The sequence below is a fragment of the Alternaria atra genome (genome assembly GCF_907166805.1).
Source record: "Alternaria atra isolate CS162 genome assembly, contig: 34, whole genome shotgun sequence".
NCBI classification, from domain to species: Eukaryota; Fungi; Ascomycota; class Dothideomycetes; order Pleosporales; family Pleosporaceae; genus Alternaria; species Alternaria atra.
In genome coordinates this window covers 428941-441844 of record NW_025091333.1, presented here as the reverse complement: position 1 = coordinate 441844, position 12904 = coordinate 428941, and the positions used below count along the sequence as shown (strand labels likewise).

Genomic DNA, 12904 nt, shown 5'->3' with positions numbered 1-12904 from the left:
CTTGGAAACAACGAGTTTGTTTGTGAAGCCAATAGCGCACTAATACGTAGGATATAGAGCATATTTGAAGTTGAAAATGGCATTCCGACGCCGTGATTCATTCGTTACTATCTAGTCATTTCCATTCTTGGATTCCATAAATCTCATTAAGCAACGCCAAATCCACAGGTAATATGCTTACTTGACGAGCTTGCAGACCAGGTCGCCAGAGTCGACCGAGTCACCCTCACGCACTGACAGGCCACTGACCTTACCAGAGTGTGGTGCGGAGATGACCATCTCCATCTTCATGGCGCTGAGAATAGCAACGGGATCACCCTTCTTGACCTCGCTACCATCGTGGACACGAACCTCAACCAAGACACCGGACATGGGCGATCCGACTTGGCTGCTGTCTGTGGGGTCGGCCTTGGGTCGTGAGACGTTCTCGATAGCCGCGTGTTGGTCCTCCACGGTGACGGTACGGGTCTCACCGTTCATCTCGTAGAAGACTTCACGGAGACCAGTTTGCTCGGAAAGAGGACCGATGGCAAGGAGCTTGAGGATAAGGACCTTACCCTTCTCCAGCTCGACGTGGAACTCCTCGCCGATCTCAGGGCGGGACAAGAAGTAACGAGTGGGCAGAACGGAAAGATCTCCGTACTTGGTGGTCCACTTCTTGTAGTCCTCGAAGACCTTGGGGTACATGATGTACGATGCTACATCACACTCGGTAGCATCACCCCACTTAGCCTTGAGCTCTGCCTTGATCTTCGGGATGTCAACGGGCTCAAGGTAGAGACCAGGGCGCTTGTCCATCTTCCTTCGCTCACGGAGAGCCTGGGAGCGAAGAGGCTCAGGGAAACCGCCATATGGCTGACCCATGAGTCCCTCGAAGAACTCCAAGACGGAGGATGGGAAGTCGAGTTGGTCGGCCTTGGCTAGGACATCGTCGTAAGAAAGCTTGTTGGAGACCATGAACTGGGCCAGGTCACCGACAACCTTGGAGGTGGGAGTGACCTTGACAATGTCGCCGAGCAAGTCGTTGGCCTGCTCGTACGCCTTCTTGGTCTGAGCCCATTGCTCACCGAGACCTTGTTGCGATGCCTGGAAGATGAGGTTGGTAAGTTGACCTCCAGGAATCTCATGCTCGTATACTTCGGGGTCAGGTCCGGTAAGACCAGCCTCGAAGGGCGAGTAGAGAAGACGAAGCTGGGCCCAGTATGCGTCCAAGTTACGGATCATGTGCGCGTCCAGACCAGCGTCGAAGTCGGTACCCTCCAGAGATGAAAGGATGGCACCCAAACTAGGCTGGGATGTCATACCAGACATGCTGTCGATGGCGGCATCGACAGCATCCGCACCCGCCTCAGCGCAGGCAACCATAGATGCAACACCGGTTCCAGCAGAGTCGTGGGTGTGCACGTGGATGGGCAGGTCAGGGTACTTCTCGCGGATGGTGCCGATCAAGAGACGGGCAGCACGGGGCTTGAGTACACCAGCCATGTCCTTGATACCCAGAATATGGGCGCCCATCTTGACGATCTTGTCGACAACGTCCAAGTAGTATTCCAGGTTGTACTTCTTCTTGGGGTTAAGCATGTCACCACTGTAGCACACGGTTCCCTCAGCAACACCACCGGCCTTGAGGACGGCCTTGACACCAACCTCGAGTTGCTCGACGTCGTTCAACGCATCAAAGACACGGAAAATGTCGACACCGTTCTTCTTGGCTTGCTCACAGAAGTGGAAGATAGCGTTGTCAGGCAGCGAGGAGTATGCAACACCGTTAGCTCCACGAAGAAGCATCTGGAACGGAATGTTGGGCACGAGCTTGCGCATCTTCCTAAGACGCTCCCAGGGGTCTTCGTAGAGGAAACGCATGGCGACATCGAAGGTAGCACCACCCCAGCACTCAAGCGCCCACGCGTTGGAGAAAGCGTGGCTGGTCTCCTTGGCGATGTTGAGCAAGTCAACAGTTCGGACACGAGTCGCGAGGAGTGACTGATGGGCATCACGCCATGTAGTGTCCATGATCAGGCATCCCTTGTTGGCGCGAACAGCCTTTGCGAATCCCTCGGGACCATCCTTGAGAATGACGTTCCTCCATCCCTCGGTGCAAGGTGCGGAGGTGTCAACCTTCTTGCCGTTGTTGTCGTGGATGGCTGGGATGGGAATGACGCCCTTGAACTTGGGCTCGCCGATCTGGCCCTTGATCTGGCTGCCGTTGACAGCGAGGTCACCAAGATATGCGAGAAGCTTCTGGGCACGGTTCTGGGAGCCAATCAAGTCGAAAAGAGCGGGAGTGTCGTCGATGAAGGTTGTCCAGCATTGTCCGTCAACGAAGGTGGGGTGTGTAAGGAGCTTGATCAAGAAGGGGATGTTGGTCTTGACGCCACGGATACGGAACTCTACCAGAGCACGTAGCATCTTTCGGCGGACGATCTCGTATGTGGAACCACGGCAAGAGCACTTGACCAACATGCTGCAGAGAAAGTCAGTATTTGTCACAAATGTGATCTCTAGAGGAGTACTAACCTGTCGTAGTGAGCTGTAAACGAGGCCGATTAGCAAAGTTTCCCAATTAAAAATGTAGCTTGACACTCACGAGTAATGATTGCGCCAGCAAAACCGTTACCACCATCGAGACGGACTCCGTTACCACCAGCAGAGCGGTAGACCTCGATCTTTCCAGTATCGGGTGCGAAGCCCTGAGCTGGGTCTTCTGTAGTGATTCGGCATTGGAAAGCAAAGCCTCGTGTGGAGATGTGGTCTTGAGTCAGACCAAGCTGCTCAAGGGATGCACCAGCTGCGATCTGAATCTGCGCCGCAACAATGTCGATACCGGTAACCTCCTCGGTGATGGTGTGCTCGACTTGAATACGGGGGTTGATCTGTAAAATAATGTCAGCATATGGATTTGATGTGCATATCGGAAGGTTTCTACTTATCTATAAAGTAGTATCTAAGTGCATCGAGTTAGCTGATGAATACAATAATTGGAGTGTAGACGTACCTGTTCTGTTGGTCGACCAAGAACTCAGCAGTACCGGCGTTCCTGTACTTGACGCTCTGTGCGAGCCTGACAGCGTCGGCAAGGATAGCATCACGAGTCTCGACTGGGAGATCCTTTGCTGGGGCAATCTCAACGACCTTCTGGTGACGACGCTGGACACTGCAGTCACGCTCGTAGAGATGGACGACATTGCCCTGGTTGTCACCAAGAAGCTGGACTTCAATGTGCTTGGGCTTGTCGAGGAAGCGCTCGACGAAGACGGTTCCGTTACCGAAAGCCGACTTGGCTTCTGAAGTTGCGCGCTCGAACGAGTCCTTGAGGGTCCCCTGTTCGCGTACTACACGCATACCACGGCCACCACCACCGAAAGCGGCCTTGATGATGATGGGAAAGCCGTACTCATCAGTAAAGGCCTTGACATCCTCGAACTTCTCGACTGGTCCAGGGGTTCCTGGTACAACCGGGACGTTGCACTTGACGGCGAGTTTTCGGGCCGAGACCTTGTCCCCGAGAGCGTCGATGGTGTCGGGAGAGGGGCCTACGAACTAAAATCAAAAGTAAGCATGGGTCGCATATTGCATGGGGTAAAACAAAAGCCATGCTCGCAGCGATGATCGGCACCGGGCTGCTTGGTGATCGGCCCCGCCAATTCCTCACTTTGTGCGGGAGCGATAGGCTCAACAGCAGCCGATAGCAGCTGCGGCCCCTCCACGTAATTTCGTCATAGCGTAAACAAAGCGGTAAAACTCACAATGAGCCCAGCCTTCTCAACATTCCGCGCGAACTCTGCATTCTCCGATAAGAAACCGTAACCCGGGTGAATCATGTTCACGTTGTGTTCAACCGCGATCTTGATGATTTCGTCACCCGCGAGGTAAGCACCGACAGGTGTGTACTGGCCGCGGGCGCCAATTTCGTAGGCCTCGTCAGCCTTTTGCCTGTGCATACTAAGGCGGTCCTCATGACTGTAGACAGCCACTGTGTGCAGTGACAGCTCGTGGGCTGTTCGGAAGATACGGATGGGGATCTCTCCTCGGTTGGCAACTGGTAGATTTGTTAGAGCGCCGAAGACGCGATGAATGAGCCATTGAACTCCGACAACTTACCGAGGAGCTTCTTCAGTTGCATAATAGAGCTGCTCGCACGCAGGTGGTGGTGGACTGAGTTCCTGTGAGGGTGGTGCTCGCCATGGTCCTCATCGAAGTCGTTCTCGTCGATGGCCGACGAGGCATTCTGGTCAACTGCAAGAGTCGTCATGTCGAATGACGGCTGTGTGTGTTGGGTAAGGGAGAGTGTAGAGAGGGAAGGAGGATGAGAGGGGGAGGTCTGAAATCTGTAGAAGAGGGCAGATACAGCGCCAATTTATTATGGTACCGACTATCGGATATCCAGGGTCTGCTACTTGCTACGACTCACTCGCTCAAAGCTGCAGAGCGCGAGTTTAATCCCAAAACAGATCCACACAGCCAAGCCAGATGGAAACACGCTGCAAAGACCCCGTCGGCCACCTGAAAAGCAACCAAGCTATCCATGGATAGCTGCATGCCACGACCTGGCCAGAGCTTCATGGCGCGGGGAGATAATGGAGGGCACTGACAAGGTTCGCCGACGGAACCACCCCATGTGCGACACGATTAAAATTGTCACCGTGGTCAGAGGTCCTGCCCCACCGCCTACCGGATTTCTCAGACATGTATAAAACCTTTTTGCTCTATCCCACGCCGACAAAGCACGTGGGACGGCTAGCCAAGCCACACGCACTTTGTCTGGTGTGATGATAGACGCTCAATGAAACCTGGACCGCTCCCCACTACGGCCCCTCCAGCAAGCCGTTCGCGAACTCGATTCTATCCTACCTTGCCAGAGCAGTGTCTGCCACATGCCGGAGAAAGCTCGGCATCGCGGAAAAATGTCGTGCTTATCCAGCGCTTTGCTTCGGTGTAGGCCTTTTCTACCGAGCTTCCTCATGACCGTCGAGGGTGAACTCGCTATTTCACCTTGTTCATGGTATACTTTTCCGGACTTCTCCTCGCTTGCCGGTCGCGTACCTGCATGGTTGCGAGGAGTATTCGGAACCATGGGTCTGAGCTATTGCCGGTTGTGCATCATTGCTATGCGGTTCCGCCTCTCACTATTACTAAGTTCTAGACTTAACTTGGCTTTGGGAAAACCTGAGACCGGTCACGTTAGCTTACGATGGATCGTTTGAGGCACTCAATGGCTGCATTTAGAAACATTACTCGTAGTAGCCTAACTTGGCCAAGGCCATGCACGCGTACTGCGGGCGGAGCTTCAAACACTCGCTACTTGGCACATCAACGGCCGAATCGAAAAGCTAATTATTCCGTGAGCACACGCAGGGCTATTGAATTAGTATTCCTTATGCTTTCGCTGTGTTTTACGTTGACATTTTAAAATCGGAAGAGGCTGTGTATATTTTCAGAGTACAATTTGGTTCGTGGTAAAATACAAGCTTCTTCGTACTACGCTTGAACCAGCTATAACACATGCGCTGCAAGCATAGAGCCTTCTTCTGGTCTTTGCACTCAAGCCTGATGAATCCTATCGTGGTCGATCTGGGTGGTCGTCCAAGTTCTTGAATATCTGGTGACCGTGGTTTGCTAGAGTCGTCTGGAGTGGTCGTCGCCATACTCAGCCACAGTAGAATGGTGAGTCTGCAGTTACTCGTACTATGTATGAGCCAGCCGTAACAACCACGGTGTAGGCATAGCTTTCCAGGGTGCATATGATTTTAGTGGTCAGTAAGTATGTAACATTTGCTATCAACACCAACATCAAAAGACACTCTGTAGGTATTCACTAAGGTTTCCGTTAATATTCCCGAAGAGAAAAGTCAGTGTATACCTTCAGGGTACATATTAAGATTTTGCACAGCACCGCTTCAATATCATGTCTGAGCCTGCCACGATGACTGCGCTTCAGGCTTCTGTAGATTTCATAGTTTGCATACGTACCTACCTAGGTAGTATCGTGCTTTTAGCTCTATCCTCAGAATGTACCCCGATGGCATTCACCATATTGCACATCGACGCACCCAAAAAGAAAACGTAGTGTATAACTCCAGGGCACATCTTAGTTTTTGGCACAGTACAAAGTTCTCCCTCTGTATGAGCCTGCCATAACAACTCTGCTATGGTTAAGGTTGGCGCAACGGGATATTTTGCCATCAACTCCAATACCAAAAGGACACCATGGATAAGCTTGCAGCCGATGCTTTCTTGTAGTTCGCTCCCAGATTTTATGTTCTCCATTCTGACTCTCCCCCTTTTCTACGCTATTTCAGAGGCTTGTCTTTCGAAGGAGGAGGTCTTTGGAGGGTCCACAGGCGTATGTCATAATTCTTGAGGGGCCTTGACGTGGATTTGATGGTTGAGATGTATGACATCCAGCCATTACCACCCACGTCAAATCGTACCCCCAAAGGCCTTCGCAGTATTCTACAGTGATATACGAACGACACGACGACCGCGAATACCTTCAGGGTACGATTCCAGCTCTAGGGTGTAACACCATGTCGATCACGTCACATGAATACCGCAAGCAAGAACATAAAATCTCTGCGCAAATGAAGCGATTAACTAGAGTACAGAAGTCCGAGGATGTTCTATGTTTGAAACATCCAGACTAGGAGGCCACCTTAAACGCCTGTAGAGTACATTGCCACACACTGCCAAAAATGTATGAACCCTCCGCTCGCTTTTGCATGCCACACCAATCATCAATATGTAATTTGAAGAGGAATCCCAACTACCCGCACTTGCAGAGCAGGTATCTCATCTTCAGTTTGGACAGCGTCTAGAAGGCGCGAAAGCTTCCAGTCGGCTGCGGGGCGATGCCGTTGGCTTGTCCGTACGGACCTGGGGAGGGAGCCGAGGCTATCGGACCCTGGGTAAGCATGAGGCGCGAGCCCAAGATCGGAGTATCTTCCTCCTTCTTCTGTTGCGAGACTTCGCGAGTCTTGCGCTCCTCGTTGTCCTTCTTGAGCATCTCGATAGCAGCCGTCTGTTGAGAGATGAGGTTGATCATGTATGGCTGGTGAAAAGTCAGTAGTCTGCAAAAAGAAAGAAGAAAGAGCAGATACATACCATAGTGAAGTCGTGGAGACCATTACGCCATGACATCTCAAGGATGATGTCGGGACGGAGGAGGTCGTAGCAGGCGTATAGCATACCGACGTAGCACTCGCGGCTACCAATGTCGACGAACTAGGTCGCGAGTTAGTAGGATGCATTGAAAAGCAGCAAAGTCCAACTTACGTAGCGGAGCAGATCCTCAACGACATCTGACTTGCCAGACATGGCCGAGGTCTCGATAGCGTCCTTGAATAGCTTGTCTTGCTTGGAGAGAGTGATGGACTTCTCCCATCGCTTGTTCTTGCGGTAGATGTCGGCCGCGATTTGACGGAAGAAGACCAGGTCATGCTTCTCCAAGCGCTGGGCAAGATCAACAGGGTCGTAGTTGTCGTAGTTATTGACCGAGTCCCGGAGCGTCTTGTAGTCCTCCTCTTCGATCAGAAGATCATTGAGGGCGTTGTTGACCTCACGCTTATTTTGCGACTGGACGTTGAGGAGGAAGGGCTTGATCAGAGGAATGTTGTCTGACTTGACGAACATGCGGACAACACGGTTGACGTCGATACGGGGAGTCAGCGCCTGGAGGAGATCCGTTAGGAGAGTTGGTTGCTCCTCAAGATAGAAGCCTAAAGCCCGGTAGTAGATCTCGACGTTGGTAGCCTTGGTGATGGTGTCCTTGAATGCTTGGTGCTCCCAGGCATCTGCGGCACGCTCCATCATGGCGAGAGCCGCGTTGTCCCACTCGTCGTAGTGCACATACAAAAAGATCAGCTCCGGCCATAAGTGAGCTTCCTCTGTCGCACGGATCATCTGCAGATAGGGAGGTACGAAGTCAGTGTATGTCTCACGTGCATTTCGTACAGTCACAACTTACCTTTGGAATATTAATCCGACTCCAGAAGAGGCGGAGATGCTCCATGACACGCTCGGGGTGATATTTGGCAAGAGCCTCGCCTAGGGAAGTGAACATTCCCATGTGGGCTAAAATGATACAGTTAGCATCTCACACACGTTGTAGTTGTCCGGGGTAGTAATCGTCGGAAGATTGTGATAGGCAGTGGGGTTGTAGTTGTCAAAAGGGTTTTACTTACCACGTTCCAGACCAAGACCAGCCTCAAGGAGATTGATCAGCTCATCGAAGTACCCGTTACGCTCGTACTGCTTGACAAGATCGGTGAGCTCTTCGGCGTGTACGATCAGGTTGAGACCGCAAATCTGGGCGAGACGGAATTCCTTCTTCGCAACGCAGGCTTCGTTGACCTGTTTCCAGACTTTGATCGAGTTTGCCTTCCTAGCACATTCGACAGCGGCTTGGTAATCCTCCAGATGTACGAGAGTGGTTGCAAGCTTCGCCCAGTTGGAGATGCTGGTGAAAAAGATCTTTGCTGCCTCATGGTAGCCCTCCTCATAAGCCTTGTCACCTGAGGCTTCAACGTCCGCAACGTTGGTAGCACGGAGGAAGTCCTCAAGCTCGGCTAGTTGGTTGGTACGAGCGAAGCAGAAAGCCAAGGCGGTATCGATGGGTACCTCGCGGAGGGTCTTGCGAGCCATCCTCAAGAACTTGATTAAGTCCTCGTCTTTGCCGGCGTGCGTGGCGATCTCAATGACTTCCAAGTAGTTGGATGCGTCTCCGGCGCGGATGTAAGACTCAATCGAGTCGGTGACACGAAGACCATCCAGCTGCGCCTTAGCAACTCTGCTCCACACTTCAGGCGTGTCGACCCTGTCAGCATATTCGTATGCCCGGTCGATTGAAACAATGTGCTCAATGAGGACGTTGGCAGCCTCGACGTGGCTCTCGTGCTTCTTGAAGATCTCGAAAGCCTCGTCATACATGCCAACCTCGATACACTGTTGAGCGATGTCTTCAGGGGTGTACTGGTCGAGCTGTTGGATGTAGTTCATGACCCTGCCGCGATCAGACTTGCAGGCAGTAAGCATCAGCAGGTTCTGGAGGGACGGGTTATCGCTGAAAGTGGAAGGCTCCAGAATGATCTTCTCGAGCAGATCGATCAGCTCAGCAGGCATGTCACCAGTGATAAAAGCCTTCACAGCGACGGAGACCTTGTCTGGGTCAGTGGACGAGGGAACAGCCGACGAAGTGACTTGGTCTACGAGCGATCGGCGGTGTACGTTGTTTGGACTCAGAACATAGTCCCAAACTTCGGAATCGGCTCGCTCCAGAAGGTAACGTGCCTGGGCCTTGAACATGGCGTTCTCGTTGGTGATGTGGATGAGCTCGAGATCGTTCTGTCCCTTGCTGTAGGCAATGAATGCCAAGTTGGGGTCACGCTTCTCGCAGTACTTTCCAACCGTGAGGGTGTCGTATTGGTCGTTCTCCTTCAAAAACTTCTCTGGGTTGTTGTTGGAGTCGATGTAGATCTTGGCCAAGGCATTGTAGACAGCTTGCTGCTGGTTGCCGCTCGCCAATGTCTGCTCCAAAAACGGCAGAAGAAGCTTCAATCGGTTTCGCGACTCCACCTCAGCAACCAACTCGTCGATTGGAATCGAAGATGGTGTCACCGAAGCCAGAAGGCCCTTGATAATGCTTTCGTCGCAGTCCACATCGAGAAGACCACCGATGACAGCAGGTGTCCTCGCAGGGTTGACTCTCTGAACGTACACTTCGATAGACTTGAACTGCTGCTTCTTGTAGAGGTAGAGCACTAGATCGTGTACGAAATTGAAACGATCGCAGACAACGATAAGCGGAAGTTGTTCAGCGAGGTTGGCTTCCTTTAGGAAGTTCTTCGTCTTCTCTGGAGGCAAAAAGGCACTCTCTCGGCAGATACGCTCGACTTCGTTAAGTTGGCCCATGGTGGTCGCAGCCTCAACGTACTTGAAGTGAACATCGGGATCCTCGCTGACATTGACGATCGAGCCTAGGAAGAAGTACAGACCCTCTGCGGTACGGTGCTTCTCCAAGAGATCGATGATCTTGGTAGCGCCGAGCAGATCTGAGTACTTCTGGGCAATACGAATGACGGCCTGCAAGTTTTGGCGGATGTTTGTAGTGAGCATGGCGTCCAAGCACTCAAGCGAGAGCTCTACTGTGAGTTGACCGAAGTAGTTGATCAGCCACTCTTCTGGAAGCTTGTCGGTCTGAACGATGATACGCCTAATGGCAGCCGGATCATCATTGTGTTCCAGAGCACGGGTGAGCAGGCCAGCGTTCTCGCACAGCTGGGCAATGCGCGCCTTGTCGTAGTGGTGGAACATCTCATTGCCGAGAATAGCATCTGCAACCTGAGGGGCGTTGAGCAGGTTCATTTCGAGCAGCTTGGTCTGCATGTGGCCCTCTTCTGGTAGATCGTTGGAGAGAACGTCTAGAAGGAAAGCGGTTGCCTGTTGGATCATGCCTTGAGACTGGAAGATGTCGACAACGCGGTCGATACTGATCAATGGGCCGCCCTCATTCTTCGCTAGCTGGGAGGCGAACTCAGCACCCTTCTCAGCATTGATGCGGACCACATGCTGGAGCAATACGTTGTAGTCGGGCGTGTAGCCGACGCCGTTGCAGTACTGCAGAATAAGGTCGTAGTGGCCAAGCTCAGCGAGTGCTGCGACAACCTTCTGGGATACGTTCGCCTCCTTGTAGATGGCCAGAGCAAGGTTCAAATCGTGGGGCTTGGCAAGATCTCCGAGCTCCTCCGAGCAGTGGAGCTTGCCCTCCTTCTGCCACTTCTCGATAAGGTGCTTGCGGCCTTGAGCGAAGACAGGTCGAGCCAACTCCAGAGTCTCTTCCTTGTTTAGTCCACCCTTGTCGAGTAGTTGACCAAAGTACTGTAGCAGAGTAGTGATCTGGCCAGGCTGGTTGGGAACCTGGCGTAGCCTGTTGATCGTGTTCATTGTGCGGAGGAAGCCCCGGGGTGAGTTGGCGGCAACCTTTGCGGCTTCCGCGAAGTTTCCTTGGGACATGAGCGTCTCAAACCGTTGAGAGTAAAGCTGGTCTGCGCCTGGAAGTCCGCCCTTTGAAGCGAGCTTGTACGCAATCTCAGCACACGCTGGGTTCTCCATGATGTATGGAATCAGGCTGTCCTCTCGGATAGTTGTATGCAGGACCTGACCTCGCTTGTTGATGACGACTACACCAGTGCCTTCGTCATCGCGCGCCGTTGTGAAGACTGTCTCCTCAGATATCCGGTTCAGGAACAGTGCGGTACCGGTCTCGAGGTCGTGGAGGTGAATGAAACCGAATTTGGTAATTACGATTAAAATGCCGTACTTTTGCGCAATATGGATGCCGAGCGGAAAGTCACCGGTACCCTCGGCAGGCCAGTGGATCGGGATGAGACGCTTCGGGAAGGCTGGGTTCGCGGCGTTGTGGTCGACTTCGACGATGTTGATCTTGGCTTCACCGGACGACGACTTGACAGCGAACGCGAAGATCTTTGTATCGGTTGATGCACCATCAAGACGGAGAGTGCCAAAGGTAGCAGCATGACCTTCGAGGGGCTGGCTGACGTTCCTCGCCTTGGAGAAGAGCTGCATGTTTCCACGAATGCCACCGGCGGGGTTTGATGTGATACCAACCAAGCAAGACCAGCTCTCGTCATCGTTGGTAACATAGTTGATGATCTGATTGTTCTACAAAGCGAATTAGATGCAGTTAGCGATTTATAGACCAAGCCGCATACCTCGAGTTGTTCTTGGCGATCGAAGATCTTGCGCGGCGCAACAGCGTTCTTCGAGTCGAGCACGTCCCAGTGGTACACGGCCTTTGTGCTGACGAGCGCAAGTGTAGTCTGGCTAATCCACCTCCAGAACTGAATGTCTTCTTGATGGCTGTAGGTCTGCAGACGTTCTTTGGTCTCGAGGTTAAACAGCTGCAGTGTCCGGCCTTGCGCCTTGAGAGCAATGATGGGCTCAGTCAAGTGCATAATGGCGCTGTCGGCGCGGATCGGTCTCCGGATGACATTGTTGGTATTCTTAAGGTCGATGATGACAGTCTCGGCGGGCGCGTTGGCTTCGTTGTTGACTTGTCGCACGCAAACGTACTTGTCGGACTCGAGTGTCTAGGCCTGCTGTCAGCATATCTACATCTCGTGTGTGCATCTTGATGGGGCCACATACGCAGTTTTGCCATGATATCGATGCCGGCTGGACTATGTATTAGCTTGCTGACCCTTGTTGCCTTGTTCGCGGAGTGCTTGGCCTAGGACCAACGTACGAGGATGTTGAGGTTCGTGAGCTGTCAATTGTTAGCTTCAATCATTATGCAATGCCAAGGGCTAATGCGGTACATACCAGCGTCGGCTGCGTGACGTGCAATGGCACCTGTCGCTGGGCCATGTTTGCGACAGTCCAGTTCCAAGCTCACCGGGGTGAGAAAGCGCGCAAGAATCGGGTATCGGAAGAAAAGGAAGAAGTAGAACCAGGTGCACAACTCCAGAAGCGCGTGATAGGAAATGAGAGACGGTCGTATAAGGCGGGGTCGGGGTCGTGGAGGTGATGCTGTTTGAGAAAGGAGCTCCTCGTGTTGTTTCCACATACGCTGGATCGCCCTGTGATGACATAAGCATTGGGTTCCCAAATAGGCAAGACGCAAGGGCAGCTTTACCCAATGACGTTTGTTGCAGCGTTCAATCAGGACTACTCTTACTTGCTACGCTGACTTTGTAGATAGTCTATCACCTTGAAAAGAGGATGAAGATGAATACAGCCTTCTAGGTCTTGAGTTTGGCAATTAACTTGGCAATTTGTGCGTTTGTACAACAGTAAGTCGCAAGTGAGAAGGCTGGGTGTGGGAGGAACCCGTAGTTCCCCGGCATATTTCGCGATACAAGCATCGAAACAGAACATACACGTTCACCTC

General features: G+C 52.4%; 2 protein-coding genes across 2 annotated transcripts; both read right to left on the bottom strand.

Moving 5' to 3' along the window:
- Positions 1-177: 177 nt before the first annotated feature.
- Positions 178-4252, bottom strand: ALTATR162_LOCUS10590 (uncharacterized protein; the record flags this gene model as incomplete). The annotated part of the gene is made up of 6 exons (XM_043318227.1): positions 178-2464; positions 2518-2530; positions 2588-2873; positions 2974-3540; positions 3747-4039; positions 4102-4252. The coding sequence occupies 6 exons, from the start codon at positions 4250-4252 to the stop codon at positions 178-180; spliced, it is 3597 nt and encodes a 1198-aa protein (XP_043174162.1).
- Positions 4253-6811: 2559 nt separating this feature from the next.
- ALTATR162_LOCUS10589 (uncharacterized protein) lies at positions 6812-12381 on the bottom strand (the record flags this gene model as incomplete). The annotated part of the gene is made up of 9 exons (XM_043318226.1): positions 6812-7048; positions 7102-7221; positions 7273-7899; positions 7964-8070; positions 8181-11676; positions 11727-12104; positions 12163-12189; positions 12260-12280; positions 12337-12381. 9 exons carry the CDS (start codon positions 12379-12381, stop codon positions 6812-6814), a joined length of 5058 nt encoding a protein of 1685 aa, XP_043174161.1.
- Between the last annotated feature and the right edge of the window lie 523 nt (positions 12382-12904).